Here is a 26,349-nt window from a genome sequence, read left to right on the forward strand (position 1 = left end):
AACTCTCTTAAGGTCCACCTCGCTGCCCTCTCTGCATATACAAATATCAGAGCAAGACTTCATGGTGGAAAATTCCTGTAATTAAAGCACTCATGGAAAGGGTAAAAAGACCTAACCTTCCTATTTCCAACCCAAATCCTGAATGGGACTTGAATATTATTCTCGCAAGATTAATGGGACCTCCGTTTGAGCCAATGCATAGGGCCAGTTTTAAGGCCCTCACCTATAAGACTGCCTTCATAGTGCCCATACCTCTATAAGGAGGGTTAGTGAACTTCCGGCTCTCAGTTCAGCACCCATTTGTAATTATTCTCAATGGTAAGGTGGTATTGAGCACCCATCCACGTTTTGCACCTAAATTCATCTCCCAGTTCCACGTGAATCAATAAATCGAACTTCCACCTTTCTTACAGAACCCAACTAACTCAGCTGAAAGAAGCCTCATACACTAGATGTTAGAGCAGTGGTTTACTACCTTAAAAACAAAACCACTAAGAAATACAAACCAATTCTTTGTTTCTGTGGCAGATTCCATCTCTAAATCAGCAATCTCAAGGTGGATTGTTAAATGCATCACACTGTTTTACTCGCTTGCCACGGGACACTTACCCTTTACACCTAGAGTTCATTCTACTCAAGGGACAGGGGCCACTATAGGCTTTGTTGCAATGATTCCTCTAGTTTCTATTTGCAAAGCGGCTACCTGGAGTTCTGTTCACACCTTCACTCAACACTACTGCTTGGACAAACTCTAAATCTGATTCTCAGGTGGGACAAGCAGTGCTGAGATCTCTTTGCTACTGTACCTTCCCGCATCCCACCACCATCTCCGGGTACTGCTTGCTAGTCTATGCACAGCATGTGATTCTAAGCAGATTCACAAGCATCAGAAGGCATACGTTACTCATCGTAGTAGCATCTCTGGTGATTGTTTCAGCTTAGATTCACATGCGCCCACCCTTCCTCCCCTCTTGGAGTAGAAGGAACATAGACCTCTTACACCTTCTTTCTTCTGTACTCGCTAACACTCTGTAAATCTCCCTCAAGGCAGAACAAAAACAACTGGTACAATCTCGACGCGTGATGGATATTGGGTACATTACACAACATATCAGGGATGGTGTTCGTCATGCCCATTTCCCTTTTTCTTTCTTCGAAAGATAGATGCAATACGCCGCGATTACCACTAGATGTCAGACTATATGCACAGCATGTGAATCTAAGCAGATACAATCATCAGAAATACAATTATGGTGAGTAATGAATGTCTTACTGTTAAGCATTTTCACACAAGTATATTATAGCCCAGATACTTGAAGCAGTTAACCACCTCCAGGTTTAGTAGAATTTATGTTCCAAGAAAAAAGACGATCCTTCAAATAAATACATTTCATTGAAAAGGAAGGCCGTTTGCCTCCATTTAGTCATTTAGGGATTGATGAAGTCTTTGCATAGTCCAACCATGTCACAGAGACAGACCACTATTAAGGAGGAAAAGAGTAAACCTTCATACAGGTGTTCTTAAAGTTCGAGAAATGCAGGTTGAACAAAAGCTGGCACCAGCACATAGCCTTGGCGCAACCCCTCAAAGATCCTTAATGGATCCGACATCCAGCTATTGGCGTCCAGTCCTATCTTGGCAGATGTATCCAGATGCATGGGTTGCAGGATGTTAACTAAGGTGGCACAACAGCCCCACTGCAAACGTGTATTCCAAGAATGCTCTCTCCAAACATGATCAAATGCCTCCACGAAGGCAGTATAGTGTGTGTGGTGCATTTTGGCCTGCTCAGGACCTCTTGGACATACTTGTTTTCTAGTTTTATTGGCACACAGTTTGGCTCTTAGGTAATATTATCACTGGAAGAGCAGTAAAATACTTAAATGGCCTTACCTCTCCCTGGAAAAAAAGCAGTAAACATAGCTTATCTTTTAAATAACATGGACTTTGCATCCATCTGGCTATTGGTGATTCATGGAAATCAAACCTGAAAGAAATATTTGTAACTTTATCGATTTTAGTTAATCGAAAAGCTATTCTCTTCTCCTTGTGTTGAGTGCTGATAGCAATGTGTCCTCTTCCATGTGGAGACTGGCAAGGGTTTTGCCTCTTTCCTGTTTTTCTGGTGGGATCTGGAAATATATCCCAGTGTTGTCCAACTCCAAGCCTTGAGGGCCGGAAACCTGGCGGATTTCAGGATATCCCTAATGATTATTTGTGAGCAAAAATGTGCATACATTTAGAATCGTGGTATGCCAGTGTATCTCATGAATATTAATGAGGGGTATCTGAAAATCCTACATGGATCCGTCCTTCGAGGAATATCCAGTCAGGCCCTAATCGTGTTCCTTCCCTAAAGTGAATGCTGGAATTAGTATGTTTGCTGTGATTCCATCAAGAGAAATACTCACTAAAATGCATAGTCTTTGTGCAGTCACATGCTGACATTAAGGATGTCTTCTCCAAAAGAGGAGGTTCTTCCCAATGTTGCTGATGTTCGAATTCCTGCAGAAATCAAAATCCTTTTGTGCTTTTGAATATTTCATCTGGTATAACCCGTGACCATGCTTCGAGTTTCTCTGAAGCTGAAAGGTCCCAGAAATTCAGTGTGACGGTAAAGAGCAGCAGCAGTGTTTCCTTTGGTGCAGAATAGCTGTGCTGCTATTTGGCGTCAGTGAAAGGAGTCTCGTTTTAGAGAAAGTTCCTGAACAGCCTCCTATATCCCATGTGTATCTTGGTTCCCATCTTGCGGGCTCACTTCAAATCCCCAAACAGATCCTATGCAACCCAACTGCTGAAGCCAGAACCTTCCTCCAGCCTCCTAAACTGCTTCCAGTGGTTCTAGATGTTTAATGGAATATTAGTATTGTATTTTGATCTGCCGCGTACTTGTTTTGCCTTTCATACTAAAGGGCTTGTTTATTCTTGCAGACCAGGATTCTGTGTTCTGTTTTTTTTTTCTTTTGTGAAAAGATATTGTGTAATATGTCTTATTACTTTGTGAACTGGCCGCAGAAAAACAGAGACATTATTAAACACTTGAAAACGAGCACATTAACTACACATTGAAAGATGAAATGAGTTCACCTTGGTTCCCTAAAATATCACAAATTGTCACTTGGAACATGTCCGCTTCTGACAGAACAGCCAGTTATGAGTTCACCGAGAAACCACTCCTTAATCCCAGACTGCACTTCCCATTCCATTGCGGTCATTGTAATAAGCCAACGCAGAATTCCATGTCCTGTTTCAGGGATAGCGCCTTAAACAGACACTTGATTGTGGGTTCTCTTATTCTAGTATAAACCAAATAATGGGATTGATAGAACACGCTTCACTTTCTTGGTGCTACCAGGACCCCACATTTTGTGGGTTGCCTCCCCATTATTTGAGGTACACCCGCTTTGTGCTCCTATGGCGGGTTAGCCCATGGGCCATTCACTACATGCATTTTCAAGTGTAGTGGTGAAACCTCACTCTTTGCATCCCCTTGCCTGGTAACCGCAGCCTATACCCTTTTTGACTGGCCCCTGATCAGCTCTAGGTAACACAACTTCTACAGCACGTGTGGCTAACCAACAACCTCCGTGTCTTGCTTATTGGCCCAATCACTTATGCAGGGCTTCATATTTTAAGTTATGGACCGGACCTGCACTTTTCAATGTTTTCTTACAGTGGTCCAGATGAAGTAACTTGTGAGTACTAGGAATAAAACGGTTTCATTTAAATATGCAGATGTTCCTGAAACAGTCTCTCCAGAAGCTCTTTTTATGAATGTGATTGTGCCCTTCTTACTGGGCCTCATTACGAGTTTGGAGGTAGCCATGCTGTTTTTAGCAGCATGGCTACCCCCAAACTCAGGTCAGGGTTCCGTAAAAAATGGGGCTGACCGGGCCATTCTGACCTTTGCGGGCCCGGTAATTCCCATTCGCGGGACCCGGAACGTCCCCATTCCCATTTGAGCCCCCCTACTGCTCAATGGGAATGGGGAGGATTTTAACAACGGTCCCGTTAATAACGGGCCCGTTGTTACCATCCGGTACTACTCGCAGGTGCCGCTCTGCACGTCTGGTCTGACCAGGCGTGCAGAGCGGCCCCCGAAAGCAGAACTCAAAATATTGCAGCGAGGTAACAACGGCGCTGGTAGCCCTACCGGCACCATTGTTGCCTTACCGCAACACTTATGAGGCCCACTGTCTTACTATCTTTGGCTCCACCCTTGAAAGGGGTTGTGTGTAATTCCATTCTCAGGCTCTGGCATTCTCGCTGTATACAAGGGGCTAGTTCCTGCGAGCATGTTCTCCCCAGGGTAGGCGCTAGCCTGGGAATTCCGTGTTCCTTTATTGCACTGTGGCTTCATCCATGCTGAAACGGGCTGTCGGGCCATTTCATCATCCGAGGTTCCCAAGCTCGGTAACATTTCGTGATTGGCACTTCCCGATGGAAGTTCCGAGCAGCACAACGGCTGTGTGTATAGTACTGACCTGGAAAAACAATCACAGACTCTTCCAGTAGATTGGCGACACAGCAAAGCCAGCATACACGGGACAAACAATAAGGCAATGACCCGACGAGACTCTGCGTAGCAACCCCCGCCCCGCCAAGCACTGAGCTTTATACAGGAGAGCACACATGCATGTCAATGCAGAGGGCGGTTGCAGACGCACCATGCTATCGTATACAAGTCTTAGGCAGAGGCTGCCTTCTCACGCTCAGGAAGGCATATTCAGGATGGACGGCATACAGGGACACATGCAAGTTCTGCTGTGTAAGCCACTTCTACAGTTCACAGGCAGCTCAAGGCAAGCCAGTTCGTTTACTGTATGGCAACCTCAGTCTGCTGGAACCTCCTGGCTTAGGACAGCGGGGTTCTAAAAGTGGAAAAACATCAGAGACTGGGACTGGGGACGCAGCACCTCTAGGCCCTAGGCGGTAAAACCTTCAAAGTTAGAACATGCGCATTAGAGCATAGGTCTCGCACAGCAATGGCAATATGGCACTTGTTAAACGTAGCTGAACATTGTCAAGCAGCAAAGTGATCAAGGAGTTCATTAAACATTTCTAAATCGCAGTTTCCCCCACAGTACCAATCTGCGTACTACCTCCTTTGAGGAGGATAATGTTATCCCCCTTCATGTTTGAAGAAATACTTCTGAAGTGAAAGGGTCCCAAGTATTTCCAGTCTCTACCTTGACATATCCTGCTTCATGGATACTGTAACCACCACCCAGAATCCATGTTTGTACCTTCATTGCTTCTGAGGGGCTCCCCTCTTTGCGAGGACATTAAGAAGGGAGGCAAAACATGCTAAAGATTATGATAAAAGGTGCAAGTTGCATTAGGAAAAAGCTTTCGAAGTCTTTGCTAGACCAAATTTGATAAGTATGTTTTCCTTTAAAAATTGTATGATTTGTGAAACCCCCATGAGATTTCTTACTCTTCCCCGTCATAGAAGCTGGTAATATAGCTCAAAGGGTTGAGCTCTCACTGCTGCAATCTGTCTGATATGTAGGTAGCGGGTTCAAATCTCAGCAAGGCCAACTCAGCCTTTCATCCATCTGAGGTCGATAAATCAGTGCCAACTTCCCTTTGTATGTAAATATGTTCTGTAAAAAGCGCTTTGGCAGAAGCACTATATAAATAACAAATTATCATATGGCTATTTCTAGTTTTGCTCCTGATTCTGGTTACTAGGTAGGTACTCGTGTTAAGATTTTTAGAAATGTTTAACCACATCCTGGCGGGTGCTGGTTCTCGTGGCTAGCTCCCAGATCTTGGTTTGAATGGATTTTAAATCCATGTTCATAATTTGCAAAGGCCTCATTGCAGTGAGTTTCACAGGTATTTGTTTGTATAATATTGCTGGCCCCTATGTCCTCTCGATGCCCCGTATGTGGCTTTAAAGCTCAGGGAGTGGAGTGTGTCCTGCCCGTTGACTCTGCGCTGGCATTTAGAAGAGCAAAAGCAGACTCTTGGAAAGTCTCCCCATTCATCCCCAAAGACGGGAACGTGGTTCTAGCCACTGGCTGGATTTAAAAGTATTTTAATCTGAAGAGAATTAAGGTCCTAGTAAAGTAATACATATATTCTGGGATATGCAACAGAAGGTCTGGGAGTTACTCTGCCGGCACGAGCACAGTCCAGTGACGTGTCTGGGGTTGCTGTTGGTACCCTTGTTCAGAGATTTGCCTAACATTTCTGTGCTGGACTGCCTTTGGGCAGGACAAAGCCTGAAATGCATATGGAAAGTTCTCGTCTGTGAAAAGCGCAGTGAGCTAAAGCGTGGTTTAGACTCTCCCCGGGGCCCTCCACCCAAGAACAGGCCAATGGGCTGTGGACTCCCAGACCTTCTTTTGCTTATGTTCTGGGATAGTCTCAAGGCTGTGTCAAGGGGTGATTCCCCACCCCATTTATGTCTTACTGTAGCCAGTTTGCCAGGGTCAAAGCAAATCTAGTCAAATGCATGCGCTAAACAAAGATTGTGCCTTCCATATTGTGAATAGGGAATTCCACTGTCCACTCTGCCTCATGACAACTGTGCTGCTCTTTATAAAGCTTATGACATGCGAGTTAATTGATTCACTCTGTCTACCATAACTATCTGCACGTGACCACCAGCTTCCAGAAAGGAGTGGTGAACAACTAACGAGATCAAGGATGCAACAAAGAGTCTCCAGCATGGAAAGGACCTGGTCTTGTGTATTCACTCACAGGTTTGGTAAAGCGTTCACTGGGGAGCTCTTACCCGGTCTGCACAATGTCAAAGGTGCACCACCAGCAGAGCTGAAGACCTCGTCAATACACTGATCAGATAAACAATCTCCTATGTAAGAGCAGGGGTGTTGCTAGGTCTGGAAATGATCCGGGGCTACACTAATGTCGGGACTGCCAGGACTCTGGGATAGCTAGCCTTTTGGTTGTAGCCCCTGAGCTTCTATACCGGCCTACAACCAAAAGACTCGGGGCTATAGCCCCCTCAGAATCACCCTAGCGACGCCTCGGAATAAGAGTACTGCACCTAACGTCCATTTTCAATTCTCTTTGTCAACTGTAAGATCCCAACTCAAGTAAAGGCTATAACATTTTATGACACGTGCTTGATTTGAATCAACCCAGCTCCAACTGGCTTTATCAGGCAGATGCGTTTTAATGTGCGTTTAATCTTCCTCATTCAGAGTGTTTGCCAAAATTCATAGCCATGTATGTTGATCAATGCAGATGCTGAAAAGGCCTTTGACACAATGTCATGGCCTTGCCAATGGTGGTTAGTAGAGCCAAGGAACTGTTCTGCAAAGGCATTTGCACGTCTTACACAGACTCTAGCGTAAGAGTTCTGATGAACGATACTTTTCTGAGCTTGAATATGCAAACTGTACGAAGCAGAGCTGTCCTCTTTAATGTTACTCTTTCAATATCTGAATTGGCTCTGTTGCAATTAGAATTAAACAAAAAATCTACTGTCTGCGCATGGGCAACTGGAATTCAATCTTTATATGCCAAAGATCCAATTTACTTCACTCAGCCTCTCTGTTCCATGTTAAGCGTAATTTGGGTAATTGAGGGTTTTGGAAGCTTCTTGGGCTACCAGGTTCGCTGGAAAATACTGCCTTACAGATTGATTTCCAGGTGCTTGTATCTCCTACAAGACCTAAACCTTAAAGGCAAAGTGAAGGTATTGAGTTCTTCAGGGTGAAGATGCTAAAGTATATAACAAAAAATGACCTACTTTAACCTAGAGCCCCTCGTCACTAAGAAAAAAGTAGACTTTGACAGCAGTTCTGCCCGCTTTTGTATGTTGTCACCCCACTCGCCTAGTAAGCCAGCCACACCTCCTTGCTGTGGCGGGCTAGATGGCGGCTCCGCGATAACACATCTCTGGTTCCTTCCTCCCATTTTGGCCGCCATGTTGCGGGCACCGGGCATGCTGCGGGACCAGCGGCCGCCTTCCGTGCGTGCGCGGTCAAAACGGCTTGGTCCGTGGCCTTAGCAACGTTATGGTATTTGTACTAGCTGGCCATTCTGGTATTCCCTTTCCTTACTTTGCTTGCTCTGATACTTGCGCCACAGTGTACTTTTATCCCTCTGCTTTGCCTCTGTGTTTCTGGCTTTCCACTTAGTGCTTTGCACTGCCTGGTACCACATGAATCGTGGGAAGTCCTCTTACATGGTGCTCTTATCCGTCACTTGTGCCCTCTTCTGGTTGGGGGGGGTCAGGAGGTGGATTTCCACCCCACACTAGCCACAGGACCAGATGGACGCCATCTTCCAGCCCTATCAAGAACCACCAGCAACATCTGCGCACAAGTGTTTGGGAATCACGGAGGGGTTGGCGGGGGGCTCACCTTGATGGTTGTAATATATGTAAAGCACTTTGGCAAAAGCGCTATATAATGAATACATTAGCATTATTCCCGAAAGAAGCACTGCCTCTCGATCTCAAAACCTCAAGTATTCGGTAACCAACTTGGTTCGGCTTTCCCAGTATTAAGCTCTACCATCACACTGCGTTTCTCTATCGTGCTCATCGTGGTACTTTACAGACGATACAGGATCTCCTTGTGGATGGAAGTGGAATCTACTACTAAGGGTAAAATTATCCCCTTCACCACTCACTCTTCTGGGCTCTGAGACAGACCAGATGTACAACACTGGAATATATTCAAGTCAGCAGCAAGGTTTTTAAACTGGGTACGTCATATACCATGCCATGGCAGAAATCTGCTACGTTGTGCCTTGCCTTTAAGTGGTCCACTGAAAATATAGGGCTCATAGCTGCATCTGACCATAATCCAAGACTTCATGTATGGGATTCAGAAAAAGGGATGGTCTTCAAATCCCTGCAAGTATCATGGCTGTGCAAATACTGAACTCTAGAGCCATGCCTTCCCTGTCTAGGCTCCAAGACTCTGGAACATCCTGCCTGTCAACCTCAGACTTACCCCATCGCTTCTACCGTTCATGAAATGGCCCAAGGCCTTCCTCTTCAAGGAATAGCTCCTCCTTAACACGTAGGTCCGCACACCGCTGCACTCCCCACCCTGCCTGGGACTCTGGGATCTGCTCCCCACTGTCCTCCCTTCCATGTTGCCAATTGCCCACCCTCCACTGCTCCTTTTTTACTCTGCTTCCATCACTGTGTTGTGCCTCCTATGACTGTAAAACGCTCTGTTGCTTCCAGAAGCTAGGTCTGCACTCAATAAATACCCTAATAACTACAGTAGCACATTGCAGGAGTAGAGGGTCTCTAACAACCTCTGTCTAAACAGTCCCCCTACACCAAGACGTAAATACTTCTGGGTCTTCAAAGTGACAAAGAAAGCAAAATGTAAGGAAGAAACAAAATAACGCCAGAAGCAATCTGGAGCAAATGTAGGGAAGCCTAGTGTAGCAGCAAGATCCCAGGTAGTGATGGAATATTGAAAACAAGGAGAGGGCTGATTATAGATTGAAATATGATCACAGGACTGGCGTGTGCATTGATACTTATGCAAGAATGGACCCCGAATTGTCTGAAATATGTCTGTCAACCCCTGTTCTCGCAGATGACATGGTGACTAAGTTGTGAATCCAATCTTCGTTTGGCAGACTAGTAGCCGATTTCCACACACTTAGAATTATTTTGTAACTACATTCCCTTGACTGTCACGCACATACTCCAGCATGGAGATATGTTCAGTAAGAAACCTGCTGTTTGATCTTTCCTCCCTGTTTCTTCTGTATTTCTGTACTATTCTTCCCCCGGTGTGAAGTACCCTTTGCATTTGATTCACAATCGGATACATGGTCCCATTGACACTGTCTGGCTTGAGTTGTGCACCTTAGACCATAATACATTAAAGCTTCTCAAGATAAATGGATCCTTGAATGCAGCCCTATTTCATCCATTTTGACAGGACACACTAGAAGAACCCTTTAAGGAAAACTGAAAGGAGAATGATCCTATTTGCCAGAGAAGGGAGATTTCTTTTGTGTTCACCTGCAAAGCTTACTTGTAGTGAACGTGGACATATCATTGGAACCGACTCGGTTGGGGCCAAAGGGTTGAGCAATACAGGAGCAATTGATTAGCTCTGAGGGTCTTGTAACAAAGAGAAACCTAATTAGAGATTTTTTGGTTGGCTTTTATTTGATTTCAAAATGCATCCAAATAAAGACCACATACATACAATAATCATCCATTACTCGCGGCTTGATTAAAAGTCTGTGCTATGTAAGTATCACAAGTAAATTCTTCAAGAAGCAAGCCATTAAAAGTCCCTTGCCTGCTCACTTCACCACAGGCACCCAGCACACCCCTTCCTACTTGCCACACGTCTATTGTCACTCGTCATCTACCAGTTGCGAGTGCACATTTTGACCACAAAGTAGGAGGGGTGAAACATAATCCATTTTCCCTTGAGGCTTCACATCGGTGCAACGCCAGCTGGTAAAACATTGCTAGAGTTAAACAATACAAATGTATTAAAAACAGTTTACTCTCAAAGTGATAAGCCGCCAGTGGGCGTGTGAACGTCACAGGGTATCCGAGGGAGGAAAAACGGGAGCATATTCTAAAATGTCAAAGTGCGTTTGCTGTGCACAGCCGCCGTGCAGTCTGGTGTTATACAGGGAGTGGCCCTTACCAGCTGGTCCTGCCAGAGTAACGCTAGGGTACAGTTTAGAGCAAGGGGCTGCAATCTGTGGCTCTCCATATGTTTTGGACTCCTACTGCCATGATTCCTGTGCAGGCGGCAATACAAGCATTAGACATTCCCACAGAGTGACACCACACGGCACTCCTCTGCCTGCCTGAACCGGTCCATGCATCCTGCGATTGGGTAGAGGAATCAATGTGAGGTTCCTGTCTAAATAAGAACAGATGGAAAGCGCCCACATCAAGTGGGCGCTGTCTTGCTGGTAACATGTTTGTAGTTCTACTCACTCTGCACCAGGGAAGATGAGTGTAGCATTCTCTCTCCTCTTCTGGATAAAAGAATGCACCTCCTTGGAGTATTATAGTCTAATCGGGCATGTTGGCTGCTCACACTCCTGTCAAAAGCTAATGCAACTTAAGAAGCACCTTGTTGAGTCAGCCATGCTTGCTCTGGCAGGGATCATCCGGCAAAGATCTGGGTACTGTGACAAATCCAGGGAAATTGTCCCTTCTCCCCAAGGGGAAGCCTCCCCGCGATGCTAGGGAGGTGAGCCCGCTCCGCAACTCCCTCCCTAGGTGTCGAGGTAAGCAGAACCTCACTGGTAGAGGCTTCTCCCCTCCCCACACCCTCACGCGTTACCCCCCCCCCACACCCCCCCCCAGACTCCCGTTTATGTGAGGTACTCCCTAAGCCATTCAGCTTGATGGCATATATTGGACTATCGGAAATAAGTAACAGTATGAAAAAGCAAAGCCACGGTATGCCATCACAAATAAGAAAGAGAATGTCTCTTTAAGGAGAAACCTCCATTTAACCGAGACAGGTAGACTGGAAGAGGAGGATACGCTGAGGAGAGCAAAAGCAGAGAGAGAGGTAAGCAACAGAAATCCATGGATAGCTTGTCAGCTGAGAGGTGGAACGAAGGAGAGCTACGGAACATGCAACATTCAGAAGTGGTCTGAAGGTGAGAGTGAAAGGCTGGAGGCTGAGCGTTCATGGAGGCTGGAGAGTGAAGGAGATGGGAATCCAAGTCCTGGTAGTGGCGTGTCCACAACAGCTTTGTGGTGGGCAGAGCGCCCGTCCAACGATGCTGAAACCACCACGCTGAGCGATCAGCGAGGTGTCTTATTGCCTGCAGCCATACCTGGGTGCAGAAAAGAAGACCCAAGAGCGGGATGCTGGCACAGTTCAAGAGAGCGAACCGGAGCCAGAGAGGAGAACCCAAGTGATTTCTGGTCCTCTGGACGTTTTCCTGACAACCCAGAAGTAATGGGCAAACAGGAGAACCTGGCGGCTGCTGGGGAATCGTTCTACTTTTGGGAAAATGCATCCCAGTGAAATTGAAGAGGTATGGAATCGAAATGTAAAACTGGAGTTGTAACAATGTGAGAAATAAACCTATAAGAAAGACCATTAAGCATTGGTTACAAATACCCTGGGAAGAGGGGAAAATACCCCATAAAGCAAGAAGTGTAGAGTGGAGGATTTTAGAAGGAGTCCTATGAGTGCAAAATGAAGGCCAGTAGAGCCCATAAAGCAAAAAACGCTTTGTAAGCCACCTCAGAAGAGGGAGAGCATTAATCCCCAAGAAACCCTGCCCCAACGAAGAAAATGTCTTTGATTCAGGCTCCTAAGCGAAAGACCAAGGACAAAAGGGGATCCATTGAACATTGTCCGGCAAAAAGAAAGTAAGCCTAAAAATCTGCTGAAGGAGTGAGAAAAACTGATACAGAAGGTGACGAGAGACTATTTAAATATAGCCTACTGAAAGAACGTTGGAGTGAAGAAGAAACTCTTCGTAAAGAGCCAGTCAGGAGAAAGGAGTCCTTCTCATGGCTTCATTTAGTTGGTTAGAATAGTGGTAGGGTCAGGTAGAACTAGTTTCTGGACAGCGTCTATTTTCATTTGGAGACGCTCTGATACGTGCTTTAATAATTTATTTAGGCAAGGAATACCCTTGTAGCAATAGGGAAAGATGGGCGTTATTCTTATAATTGAATAACTAAGCTGTGGAAATGTCGACACCATGTCCGCATCCTCCTCCAGACGCATCTCGGTACTGATATCACAAAGCGTGTGGTGGGAGGCGAGCATTGGTGCCCTGGGAGCAGGCTGTAGCAGGGCTTGGCGTATACAAGCAATTGTATTGTGGCTTCATGACTTGGGGTTCTATTTTTAGATCGGAGATGCAGAGTTAAGAAAGGTCCTGTTTAGAGTGTTTTATAGTTCTGGGAGTCTGTTTTTATAGCTTTTTGAATTTTGTCAAAGGTCTAAAGAACATTATACTAACATAGGTTGTGTCTGTGTGTCCGTTGGTGTAGGTGTGTTAGTGTGGGTGTGTTGGTGGGGGCTAGGGTTGGGTTTTCTCTACATATGTTTCGGAACTGGTTGGGGCCCCTTTCAGCATGTTTGGGGGGCCCCTTGTCTCAGAGGTGCCCGTTGAGTGTTTAGAGTATGCAGCAATGTAGTGAATAGCTGCAGATTATCACAGGACATGCAGCCGGAAGAGGCTGAAACACTGAAGGGCTCATGTTTGAAGTCCCTGGAAAAAGAGTGGGGCCCAGTTATGTATATTCTTTCCCTCATTTGCATGACGGAGCAAAAGGGGAGGGTAAAAGCACTGGTAGAAGTGGACCGAAAAAAGTAGTAGAACTGTGGTCTTGGCACGGGAGAGGGGAGCCGGAAGCATAGTGCAAAATGTGACCAGTGTTGCAGCCTGGTCAAGTGACTGGAAACAAAGGCTTCTATTACAACTTTACAATTGCGCAGGGACATGAATGGACAAATCCTCTATATAGACTGGTGAATATGGTCATAAAAAGTAGAGGAATGGTAAACGGAAAAAAATAAAAGTAGGGGAACAACGCTCCCGACCGTTCCCGCTCACTTGGTAAAAGGGCGGTCTACATGCTTGTTCGTTACCCTTTGCACTCTGCCATGCAAATGAAGTAAATGCTGCCTGCCATGCATGCAGCGTTTACAATGGATTCCTGTGGCGTCCACCGGCTGTTTGCTGGTGCAAAAAGCATGTGAGCTCCATAGCAATCCACAGCATTTACACCAGCATGAACATACACATTACGTCCCGCCCCTCCTCCGCTATACAAAGGGACGAGAATGAGCCATGATGTGAATGGAAGGCATACACCTCTGCATTCCAATTATGTTACGGCCTCCTAGAATGTGAGCGCCTTAAGAAGGAGCTTTTAATCGCGCTTTGACAGCAGGGTGCTAATGTCTGGGGAAATCTGAATAAAAAGGTAACTAGGTGCTTAGAGTACTTCCGGAGGCTAAAAGAGGGGGCTGACGACCTGAGTGGGCCAGTTAAGGCAGCCTGTAACGTATGTGCTAATGTCTGGAATTGTGAGTTTATGGTTTTATAAGACTGCCAGCATGGGGCAGCTGCCTGAGTTTGTGCATTGCCTCTGTGGTAGTTGCTTTGCAGGCAGGACCTGGAAAGGGGAGTCGTGTGGTAATGCTTGCTGGAGCAAGTGAGCTGTATGCTAGCTCTTACCTGGAAGAGGCAGCTCTATGGGTAATGCTTGCTTGAGGGAATGAGCTGTATGGTAGCACTGGCCTGGAAATGGGAAGCTGTGTGGTAATGCTTGCGGCAGGGAGGGAGCTGTATGGTAGCACTGACCAGGAAAGGGAAGCTGCGTGGTAGGGCTCTCTGGAGGGCGTGAGCTGTATGGGTGGCAGCTCTGACCTGGAAAGGCAGAAGCTGTGTGGTAATGCTCACTGGAGACGAACCTGGAAAGGGCAGCTCTGGGGGGAATGCTTGCTTGAGGGGAATTAGCTGTGTGGTAGCACTGACCTGTCAAGGTTGAGCTGCGAGGTAATGGGAGTGAGCTGACATGGAAAGAGGAATAGCTTTCCAATGCTCACTGGAGGGAGTGAACTGTATGCTAGCTCTGACCTGGAAAGTTTGAGCTATGTGGCAATGCTCCCTGGAGGGAGGGAGCTGTATGGTAGCATTGACCTGGAAAGGGCAGCTGTGGGGAAATGGTCGCCTGAGGGAGCTGTATGCTAGCACTGACCTGGGAAGGGGAGTTGTGTGGTAATGCTTGCAGGAGCAAGTGAGCTGTATGCTAGCTCTGACCTGGAAAGGGCAGCTCTGGGGGGAATGCTTTCTTGAGGGAATATGCTGTGTGGTAGCACTGACTTGTCTAAGTTGAGCTGCGAGGTAATGCTCGCTCGAGGGAGTGAGCTGACCTGGAAAGAGGAATAGTGTTCCAATGCTCACTAGAGGGAGTGAACTGTATGCTAGCTCTGACCTGGAAAGGTTGAGCTGTGTGGTAATGCTCACCTGAGGGAGGGAGCTGTATGGTAGCATTGACCTGGAAAGGTTGAGCTGTGTAGTAATGCTCACCTGAGGGAGCTGTATGCTAGCACTGGCCTGGAAAGGGCAGCTGTGTGGTAATGCTCGAAGGAGGGTGGGAGCTGTGTGGCATTACTGATCTGACCAAGGAGGATTCTGTAGTACTATTGACTAGCAGGAGATCTGTGCGTTTGCTTTTCAGTATTGATTATTATATGAAGCAAACACGTCTTGATGTTTTATGATGTCTTTTTCTTCTGCTGTTTCTCCAGGTCCTCGAAGATGGCAGCATCAGTCTCCGGCAGAGACTTTGTCACCCACCTTCTTGTGGCGCTGTTTGGCATGGGGTCCTGGGCAGCAGTGAACTCCTTGTGGGTCGAACTGCCTGTGGTGGTGAGAGAGCTTCCAGAAGGTGAGCTCTTAGTTTTCCATCATGTTCACGTATAATTTCACACTTTTGGGACACTCTCTGCTGACAGATGTCCAAGGCCCCAGGGATCACTTCATCATCCATGCCTGGACTTTCGCCGCTGAGTCCCAGGTCTTGGGGATTGCTTTGCCCATGCCTGGGGTGTATCAACTAATGAGCTCCTGCGTGCCTGAGAATCACTTCCTCCATGCCAGGGCGGTATGTGCTGACAGATGTCCTATGGCTTGGGGATCACTTCCTCATCTATGCGGGTCTCAACTAATAGATACCCCCATAGACTAGGTATTGCTTAATTGCCCATGTCGGGGATGCCTCTCTTCATAGATGCCGCTGGGCCGGGGGATTGCTTCATTGTCCATGCCAGCGGTGCCTCTCCTAATGGATGTTCCAGAGCTTGTGGATTGCTTCATTGCCCATGCCAAGGGTGCCTCTACTAATAGATGTCGCAGGACCTGTGGAATGCATGATTGCTCATGCCAGGAATACCTTTCCTAATAGATGCTGCATGGCCTGGAGATGGCTTCATTGTCCATGCCAGCTTTGCGAAAACTGAAGGTGTCTCCCTGACTAGTCCCCGGGGGTCTGTCATCCAGGTGGCCAGGACACAGCCATTGCTATTGGATCCAGTTCCTGGGGGTAGACCAGTGACGGTGGATCACCTTCGATGCGGGGGTCCTTGGGGAGTGGAAGAGGGACACCGACGGTTCAGACACAGTATCCCCCTTCTTATAACCAGGACTCATGTCTGGCAGAGAGTCTCCCAGGACCCCCCTCCTTGTTATTTGCATATTTCAAGTAACTTTGTGTCTCACCCTAAGCCTCTTCTATAACTGCTACTCGTGACATTCTGCTATAGATTACATCATTGAACTGCTATTACCGCGCACATGATTACTGACTCTGAACTTTGATGTATGACTGAGCCTTTTCTATTTGTCTATGATCATCATACACTTGCCTCAGTGCACCTGGCCCTGCAGGTCTTCAGTACACCCTGCCCCAGCTGGCACCAAACCTATAATAGTCTCTGTTGGCTGCTACTGTACCTGCTATGTGCCGCAGACCCTTATGCCCTTGCCTATCACCATTGCTAGCTTATAGCTACAGCTTAGTACTCACTTGACCCAGCATATTACTAACAGCATATGTTGACGCTGCCCTGACAACATTTGGCTTGCCAAGCATTTTGTACCCTGTGCTTACTCGGATGCTCAAATATAATTCCAATCTGCCCTCTGTGTTCTGTGCTAGAGCGCTTGTGTACTTGCATACTGTGTTTTAGGCATCCCCTGCTAAAATCGAATCTGCCTACTGTGTACCACTGCGCCACTGTGTTGTGCCTTATGGTCGCTTAGAGACCACTGTGCTATTGTGTTGTTTCTTATGGTCGCTTAGAGACCACTGTGCTATTGTGTTGTGCCTTTTGGTCGCCAGAGACTACTATGCAACTGTGTTGTGCCTTATGGTCGCTTAGAGACCACTGTGCTATTGTGTTGTCTAACCCATATAGCATCCCAGCTCCCACTGTCCTATCTCAATATGTACACCGCCCACACACGTACATCCTCATAGGTTTAGTCTACATCTTACTTACTAGTAGTATTGCCTACCTCATGCCCACAGGGCAACCAAACATCCATATCATGGAACTAAGGCACACCACCACACACGCTACTCCCCCCAAAATGCCCGAGATCATACTCCGGCAGCACAGACTCGGAACACGCACATTGCAGGTAACACTAAGGAACTCACGCCTAGGTTCACGCACTCACGCTAAGACCTGCCGACGCCATACACTATTACCCACAAGCGCCTAAACAGGGCTCCGACGCTCGCTTCTCCCAGACATCACATGTCCAATAAGCCTACTCACACTGCCAAAAAGCTCATTCCAATTACCGACCTCAAGCCTCCACAATCAAAAAAGCTCCAACACCTTAAATGTGCTCTATTAAATGTTCGCTCACTCAACGCCCACACTTTAGAAGTCAATGATATTATTATCAGCCAAGACCTAGATATGTTAGCCATAACAGAAACATGGTTGCATTCTGCCTCTGGCCCTACTATCAGCCTAGCTGTACCGTCAGGTTACTCGATCTTAAGACAGGACAGATTAGCTAAAACGGGAGGTGGGGTCGCACTAATTTTTAAAGACACCATAGCCTTAAAACAGACTCCCACCACCGGGGAAAACACCACTGACATCCTCTCAGCCAAACTTACCCTCTTCCCCTAAAGACACAGTAAACATTAATGTCATATATAGACCCCCAGGCCCTGTCAATAACTTCACAGGCATAGTTAACCATCTCCTTGGAAAAAACATCAAACAAACTTCCAAAACACTGCTTCTAGGAGACCTAAACCTTGGATACAATGACAAACTTGACAAAGCAGCCACCACTCTCGCCAGAAACCTCACAGATCTAGGATTCACTCAGATAGTTACTGCCCAACCCTTAATAAAGGCTGTATCTTAGATTGGGTGGCAGATCACAACTGTGGCTCCACCCTCAACTCCAACACAGCCCTCCCATGGTCTGATCACAACTGCCTTCAATTCTGCATCCCCATATCCTTCTACTCCAAACCACTAATACCCGCACCGGCCAAGCTATCCAGAAGTGCCAAAAAACATACAGCAGACAATATACGTCCCTTTCTTAACAACCCCTGCCTAGCACCTCCTTTCTCCTCTGACCCCAACATTCTAGCAGAGATCTTCAAAGACACCCTCACCCATGCCATCAACGCCACAGCTCCTCTTGAAAGCAAAAAAGAAAAAAAAATCATTTCACTCCAACTCATGGTTCACGGAGGACCTATTAAATCTATGCCAATGCAAGCGTCAAGCCCTCAAAACATGGCAGGCCAATCCTTGTGATGCCACCAAAGTAGACTTTCTTTGTATTTCTAAAAAATACAAAAGTGCCATATTTAAGGCAAAGTCAGAAACCTACAATAAACTTATCATGGAAGCCAACTCCCACTCTAAAGAGCTTTTCACCATCTTTAAAGAGCTCACTGTTCCCCCAATCTGTACAGATGAGATTGTTAAGGATGAAGCCTGGTGCAATAGCATCCAAACAGCGATGTTAAATAAAATAGACCTTCTTCAAAATAAAATAGCAGAACACTTCAAGGCTCTGCACCCCCAACAGACCCTCTCCGTCAATACCGCTAAATATAAGCACACCTCCAAATTCAATTTTTCTCCAATCACCGAATCAGATGCTCTCCACATCCTCAAACAGCTCAAACCATCTCAATGCAAAGGCGATATATGACCCCCAACATCATTAAAGAGTGTGCGGCACTCCTCACACCGATCATCACAGCATTCATTAACGCCTCATTCAACATGGGCAAAGTCCCTGACGGCCTTAAAGAGGCGTGGGTGCGCCCGCTCTTAAAGAAACCAACCCTGGACCCTGCCCAACCTAACAACTACCGGCCCATTACAACGGTTCCATTTCTTCTAAAAATCTTAGATAAAGCTGCTCACATGCAGGTACAGTCCTACCTGGAAAACAACACTGTCCTAGGTAAAAGGCAGTCCGGATTCCGCAAAGGTCATGGCACTGAAACCGCTTTACTGGATCTGAAGAACCAAATTACCCTAATTCTAGATAAAGGCAAGCCGGCCCTTCTGCTCCTCCTAGACCTCGCGGCGGCATTTGATTTAGTCGATCATGCCATCCTCACAAACCATCTCACGCAGGCCGCACATTTCTCCAAACAAGCCACAAACTGGATCACCTCCTTCCTTGAAGGAAGAGTGATGAAAGTGTTTTCCAATATAGCTAAAGCAGAACCTACCACCATCAGGTATGGAGTTCCTCAGGGCTCATGTACGGCTCCTACCCTCTATAATCTTTTTACCAAACCTCTCTTTGATAAACTGGACGCACTTGGGATCACATACACCAACTACGCTGACGATACCCAAGTACCCCTCCCGCTCACAGGACTCTACCATCAGGACCCAGCCACCCTCCAAAATATATACGCCACCATCCAAGCATGGATGGCCACGAACCGCCTATGTCTTAACGGAGATAAGACCGAAATTCTCATCCTGGGTCAAAAATCCACTCTCACGAACCTCGACCCACTCTACACCAACTTCTGCATAGACCATTGTGTCATCCCAGTTCTACCTTCTGTTAAAACACTAGGAGTCCACATTGATGCTCCACTCTCCATGGACAAGCAAGTCAACTCCATTGTTTCTGCCTCCGCCCTGAGCGCTAAGCTCATGAATGCCATCAAACCCTTCCTAACCAAAGATAATTGCCTTTCTATTGCCAGAGCCACCATTGGAGCCAAACTAGATTATTGTAATGCGCTATTGGCTAGCACCTCCAACACCAATCTCAATAAACTCCAAACAACACAGAATAATGCACTAAGAGCAGCTCTCAATATACCAAAAAGGGACCACATTGCGCAAGCCAGAAAGGCAGCACACTGGCTACCTGTCAAAGAGCGCATTACATTAAAAGAACTTACCACCGCACACAAATGTATCAACCTGTCTGCACCCTCATACCTGTCTGATACGCTAGCCAGATCTCACTCCACCAGACCAACTAGGCAATGCCACACCAACCAACTTAGGGTCCCACGCATCAAACGAGCTAGAGCAGTTGGAATAAGTTTCCCCTACTTTGCCCCTAAGCTATGGAACACACTACCTAGCACGCTCAGAGCAGAAACCTCTCACTGCCTTCCGAAAAAAACTGAAAACCACCTTGTTTAACTAATTCCTCTTCCTTCGTGTCGTTTACTCTCTCCTCCTCTCCTGTAGCTACTACTCTTCTCTTGCAACTAAGTAATGACTTCACTGTATGTACAACAAGTCATTTTCATATCTGTAACAAGCGCCACGATGCCCTCTGGGCTGCCTGTGCGCTAAACAAATGCAAATAAATAAGTACGTTTCTAGGGGAATCCAGACGTGGACCCCTTGCTCACTATTCTTAGAGAGGCACAGCTACACCCTACTGATGAGGTTCAACCAGACCGAAACAGGTGTCTGGGGTTGCTTTTGGTACTCTTGTTCAGAGGAGAATTGCCTAGCATTTCAGTGCTGGACTGCCCCAGGGCAGGACAAGATATGTTTGGGATATTTCTTCTCTGTGAAAGATAGTGAGCTAAAGACTCTGGGTAAGGCTCTTGTAACCAGGACAAATGTCTGGCAGAGAGTCTCCCAGGACCCCCCTTGTTATTTGGCTGACTTAGCACAACAGTTTGAATAGGAGAAAGATGACACATACCGAGAGTGACAAGGAGAGAAGTGACAGTGTCGCCTTGTCCCGTCTGACCAAGGCCCGTGAAACCTCAGCAGAAGGAATCCTAAAACCGTGAACAATAGCCAGCGTGCGTTGCAGCAGATGTCAACGGTACACAAGACTCTACTCTGGGGCGAGACGCTTGTCTCCGTGGTACCAACCTTGACTCCGAGGTGAAAGAAAGGAAAGCGGCTCATCACAGCCAGTGAGTCGAGGGGAGAGTCGATAAGAAACCAAACTGTGTTGAACGAAAAGTAGCAAACGGCTAATTGAACTGTGAACCAGTAAAAGAGTTATTGATCAGATAAGGGGAAAAACCAGCAATTTGAGTCCGGCAACCACGTGGGTGCTCACTCGGGAAACTCTGGGTGATTACCCGATTGTTGAAACTACTATAACCAGATGGCTTGGGAAAGGCGAGAAAGGGGTCGAAGTGGTCATTCAGGGGTCTTGTAAAATCCTCTGTACAGTCGAAAGCCTTTAACCGACAGATGATTGTGAGGCTAAGGGAAGTGAAACCTGCATCGTAAAAGTTGAATTGGAAAGAGATGATCGTCAAGATTGGCAAGAGTGAACCCGGCTGAGGGATGTGCACAGTAAAGTGTATAAAAAGACATTAAGTGCAAAGGTCACAACCAAATTGCATTTAAAGACATAGTGAACCCGATCGAGGGAGGCGAATAGTAGTCTGATCTGGGCCCGATAAAGGGGGATCCAAGGGTGAGAAGCGAAGACCCACCGACGCATGAATGCAACAAAGCAAAATACAAGAGCGAAAGCCTTGTGAATACATGCTATGCAAGCGTGACACCAGACAAAGAAAGGTTAATATTCAAGAGGGGTCTGAGCCTGGAAGAGGGGGGGAACCCTGGTGTGAAGAACTGTCACTCAAATCAAGAGCCCGAGAAGAACTCTAGAACTTTTTGTTGAATCTTTTACTTTGAACCGGTCAGGACCTCTAGAGCAAAATGAGACCCATCGGAGGTCCTAGTATCATTAAGACACTTTCTAGGGATCTGCGACCGGAAGAGGGGGATCAGAGGGTGAAGGGCATCACTCAACGTCCCAGCAGAGAACTTTTTATTTTCAATTTCGAATACATCCGGCCCACGCCGGAAAGAGGCTTTTTGTAGAAAAGAGACTTAACCACCGAAGGTCGTGATTGCTGAGAGCAGAACTGCTAGCTAGTGCTGGGAAAGCTTGAGCGTGTGCTGTGCTCGAAAGGCCTACCTTATCCCGTGCTGAAAACGTGGAGAAGCGAGACCCCAAGTACTGCATCCTGATTTATTGTTTGTGAACACTTCCTTCTTTCTCAAGAACATTATCCCAACTTCTTTTTGTATTTGGCATAAGGATTGGCAATAGATATTTTTTTCTTTTTCTTTTAGTATTTTTTTTTTCTTTTTTGTTCATTTTTTTTTTTTTAGTATAGGCTCTTTTCTCCAGCATGGAGTCTGGCATGGATTCACATGCTCATGAATATTCCCCGTCGTCGGGCCGGGAATCCTCGGTAACAGAAAAAACAGTTTCACTTTCACTTACAAACTGTATTTCTCCTCTAAACCAATCACTGTACTGTGAGTCACACTGCCCCCAGCCAATGACAGTCCTCTCCCTAAGCCATCTTCAGATTTTTGCCGCATGTTGAAGTGTTGGGAGTCCTTGAGTTTTGCTCCATGAGGTACTTCAACAGTTTTTCTTTTTTCGACATAAAATTAAATTTTTGTCAAAAAACGAGCCTGTGTGCTCTTCTGTCCATCTGCCAACAGCAGGGGCCCGTTTGTCAGTGAATTTCCATGACCCTCAAGGGCAAGGATCGTCAAAGTTTCCAGAAGGCCATTGAGTATACTCTGCACCTCCGGCCATGACGAAGAAGGAAGAAGATCCCTTTTCAAGCTCTGTATGAGATGCAGAGTACAGAACGTATTTGTGGAGGACTAACTCCTACAGTGCCTCTGTCTTCATCCGGACCGCAAAGGGGAGTGAGAGATCTGCCTCAGCTTCTCCAGGAAAACGATGACGGATCAACACAGTAGACTGGCGGCATGGCTAAACGCCAAGGCCTCTGCCCCGTGCCCCAAGCAGGGTCATGCCTCACCCAGGACCGGCTGGTCCGAGTAGCAGGCTTCTAAGTCCTTTTGAGGGCGCCCCATCCACAGGGGCCCAAGACAAGGCCAGGCACGGCGAGTCAGTTTCAATTGGGGTCGCCGTGCAAGCGGGTCCCGCGATGGTCAGGGCGCTATCAACATCAACATCACCATCCGCCTCCATTGCCTGCCAGCGATCGAGCTCCTCCTTAAAAAGGAAATCGTCCAACCCTGCTAAGCTGCGGGAAAAGCATGAGAAGCCCAGGATGGAGAAAAAGGCGGTCGACCTGCCCAAGAAGGACCAGGCGGCGCAGGAGAAATCTTTGACGATTGAGCTGATAGCGGCTGCTCTCTTGAAGGCCAAAGGCGCTGACCCTGTGAAGGTAATTCCTACTGCTCCCCGGGTGCCCCTGCCTCTGAGGCTGGAGCAAAGCCTGCTGGCAAGCCAGAGAAGAGGATGCTGCCTGAGAACGGCCGACTCCATCATGGTGCTAAAAGAGGGGTGGGGAATGGAGTCCCTGCACACCGTCCACAAAGACATGGAGGAGGATTACAGTGCCGACAACGGCGCAGGACCTAGTGTTCCGACCAGGCCAGCTCAGCCGAGAGATGTATCACTGGTCATCCTATGGACCCTACACACATTGGTGTCAGAAATACAGAAAAGGATGCCGCAGGCCCCGGTTCCTGCGGCCCCGATCAGACTCGGGCAAAAAAAGAGAGGCGCCATCCAACGCCTCCTCGATCAACCTCCACATCTGTGTCGGGTGCCCTCCTCCTCCCCTCCCCCCCCTCGAGACAATGGGACTATGGGCGGATCTCCGCAATGAGGGTGCCCCCACCGGATGAGGTGGGCTCGTTTCATTCCATGATCGGCAAAGCTTCTGAGCTTTTGCAGCTTACGCCTGGGGAAACCCAAGAAGAAGGGTTTCCTGTACCAGAGGCGTGAGGCCAAGAAGACCATCATGGCAGTACCCCTCCTGGAGGATGGCCTGGCCCTCTTGAAGAATCCTTGCACGGCCCCGGCCAAGCGGGATAGACTGGAGAAGAAGTACTGGGTGCCGGAGTCCGCACCCATGTGCCTACAGTCGGAACCATCGCCGGACTCTGTGGTTTCAGCAATTTCAGCAACCGCGAGGAAGAGGTTGTCGAACCCTTCGTCCTTGTCCTCAGTCCCTACAGACAGCGAGGGGAAGAAGTCTGACTCCATGGGGAGGAAGGTTATTTACACCACAGCGTCGACCATCAAGGCGGCAACGCACTGGCGATCCTGGCCAGGTACGACAGGGAACTGTGGTACAAGCTAGGCCCGATTCTGGAGTTCCTTCCCGATGACAAAAGGATGGAGGCGATTGCCCGCTTCCAAAAGGGAGAGGTGGCTTCAGACCATGCCATCACAGTGGCGCTGGACATCGCTGACAGTGTTCCGGCAGATGGGGGGGGGGGGGGGAGGGGACGGTGTCTTCCTCAGTCGTCAAGGCTGGCTGAGGCCACAGATTTCTGCCAGGGGATCCAGGCGAGGGTACCGGACATGCCCTTGGACAGTGATAACCTCTTTGGAAAGGCTGTTGACAAGTCCTTGCAGGCCATCAAGGCAGATGCAGAGACGGCCCGTGCTCTGGGCACGCTCCAGCAACGCCGCTCTTCCTTTCGCGCCTCCAGAGGAAAGTCGGGCAGGTCGACGAAAGGTTTCTCCTCGTCGTACCACCATCCCTCCAGGTCCACGACACAGGAGGCCTACAGGTGGAGGTGGTCAATGCTGTCATCCTCAAGGCAGTTTGCCGGCCCCGAAGCAGGTCTGAACCGGCTACGATGTTGGGCCCCCGCCCATGCACTCCGGTGGGAGGCCAGCTTACTGGATTCTTCAGCGAGTGGGAGAAGATCTCCACCGACAGATGGGTGCTGGAAGCTCTTGCCCACAGACATACCCTGGAGTTTCAGCACAAGTGTCCACGGAACCCTCTGATGGCCCGACAGGAGCAGCACATCCTTTAACTCTTGGAGGAGGTACGGCCATGCTACGAAAAGGGGCGATATAGCTGGTTCCAAGACGACTCCGGGGCTCCAGAGTCTATTCCAAATACTTTTTAGTCAAAAAGAAGACCGGGGGCTGGAAGCCCAGTCTAGACCTGCGGCATCTCAACAAGTACCCCAAGTCCCTGAAATTCAGGATGGTCACATTGCAGCATGTGCTTGGCCAGCTGGAGGAAGGAGACTTCTTTATGTCACTGGACCTGGAGGACGCATACGAGGCGATAAGGAGGTGGGGCATTCACTCGTCGTCCAGGGCACAGGGTTCCAAAGCCCCCTGTACCAGGAGACTGTCACCACAGATGCTTCCCTGTAAGGCTGGGGAGCCCACACCAGACGTCTGCATGCCAGAGGCCTGTGGCAGGCGGAGGCGAAGGATCTTCACATCAATATCCTGGAGCTGCGGGCAGTTTTCTGGGCCCTAACGTCATTCCTTCTGTTTCTGAAGGGCAAAGTGGTGAGGATCAACACCACCACGATGTTCTACATTAGGAATCAGGGGGGCACTCTATCCCCAGCGCCCTCCAAAGAGGTGGCCCTGCACCGTCAGACAAGAGCTGTTCCTCGTCCCCTTTTACCTGGCGGGAGTCAAGAACACCATCGCCGACTCCCTCAGCAGGGAGTTGCGCTCCTGCCACGAGTGGGAGCTTCGGCAGGACCAGGTGGACTGCATCTTTATCAAGTGGGGCAGGCCCCAGATCGATCTGTTTGCGATGGTGGCGAACTCCAAATGCCAAAGATTTGCCAGTAGATTGCACCAACCAGGGAGCATGGGGGACGCATTCTCCCTCCTGTGGGAAGGCCTGTTTCTGTATGCGTTCCCTCCATTGCCTTTCCTGCTGCGAGTCATAAATCGATTCAAACAGAATTGTGATCGCCCCGGCGTGGCTGATACCCCGACCTTCTCAGCATGCCAGCATCCCCTTGGTCAAGCTGCCGGTGGTCACGAATCTGCTCACCAGAGAAGGAGGTGCAATCCTCCATCACGACCCGGGATCGCTGAACCTTGGCTCCTGCAGCCTTAGAGTTTGGAAGATATAGATATGATTTGCCAGGGGACTGCAGGGAGGTCCTTGCCAAGGCCAGACCGTTGCAAGTGGCAGCATTTCGCTACATGGTGTCGGTCGCAGAAGATCACACCTGAGGGTCACAGCGCTGCAGATTCTGCCATACTTGTCCTTGGCCAAGGCGGAACTGGCGCACGCCTCTATCAAGGTGCATTTGGCGGCTATCTCCCGCTACACCAGGTCTCCAGGAAGATCTTCTCTTTGGTCCCACCGTCTGAGTTCCTCAAAGGACTGTTTCGATCTTTCCCGCCGGTGAAGGCTCCTGCTCCAGTGTGGGAACTCAACATGGTGCTGACGAGGCTCATGGGGGAGGGGGGAGACCTTTTGAGCCTATGCATCAGGCCCCTCTCATTTACCTCTTGTGGAAAATGTCTTTCCTTGTGGCCATCACCTTTGCCAGGAAGGTGGGTGAGATCGAGGCCCTATCCTGCAAACAGCCATACCTGACTTTCCACGAATCGCGGGTGGTGCTGCGACGTAC

General features: G+C 48.1%; 1 protein-coding gene across 6 annotated transcripts in view; it reads left to right on the forward strand.

Moving 5' to 3' along the window:
• The window catches only part of LOC138498068 (solute carrier family 52, riboflavin transporter, member 2-like), a 308,844-nt gene that overhangs the window by 190,490 nt on the left and 92,005 nt on the right, over positions 1-26,349 (forward strand). For all 6 annotated transcript variants that reach the window (XM_069621915.1, XM_069621918.1, XM_069621917.1 and 3 more), the window contains one exon: positions 15,226-15,365. In XM_069621915.1, coding sequence (XP_069478016.1) covers positions 15,226-15,365 — 140 coding nt within the window. The remainder of the gene's footprint in view (positions 1-15,225; positions 15,366-26,349) is intronic.

This window comes from Ambystoma mexicanum, chromosome 5q, assembly GCF_040938575.1.
Source record: "Ambystoma mexicanum isolate Mex_15411 chromosome 5q, UKY_AmexF1_1, whole genome shotgun sequence".
NCBI classification, from domain to species: Eukaryota; Metazoa; Chordata; class Amphibia; order Caudata; family Ambystomatidae; genus Ambystoma; species Ambystoma mexicanum.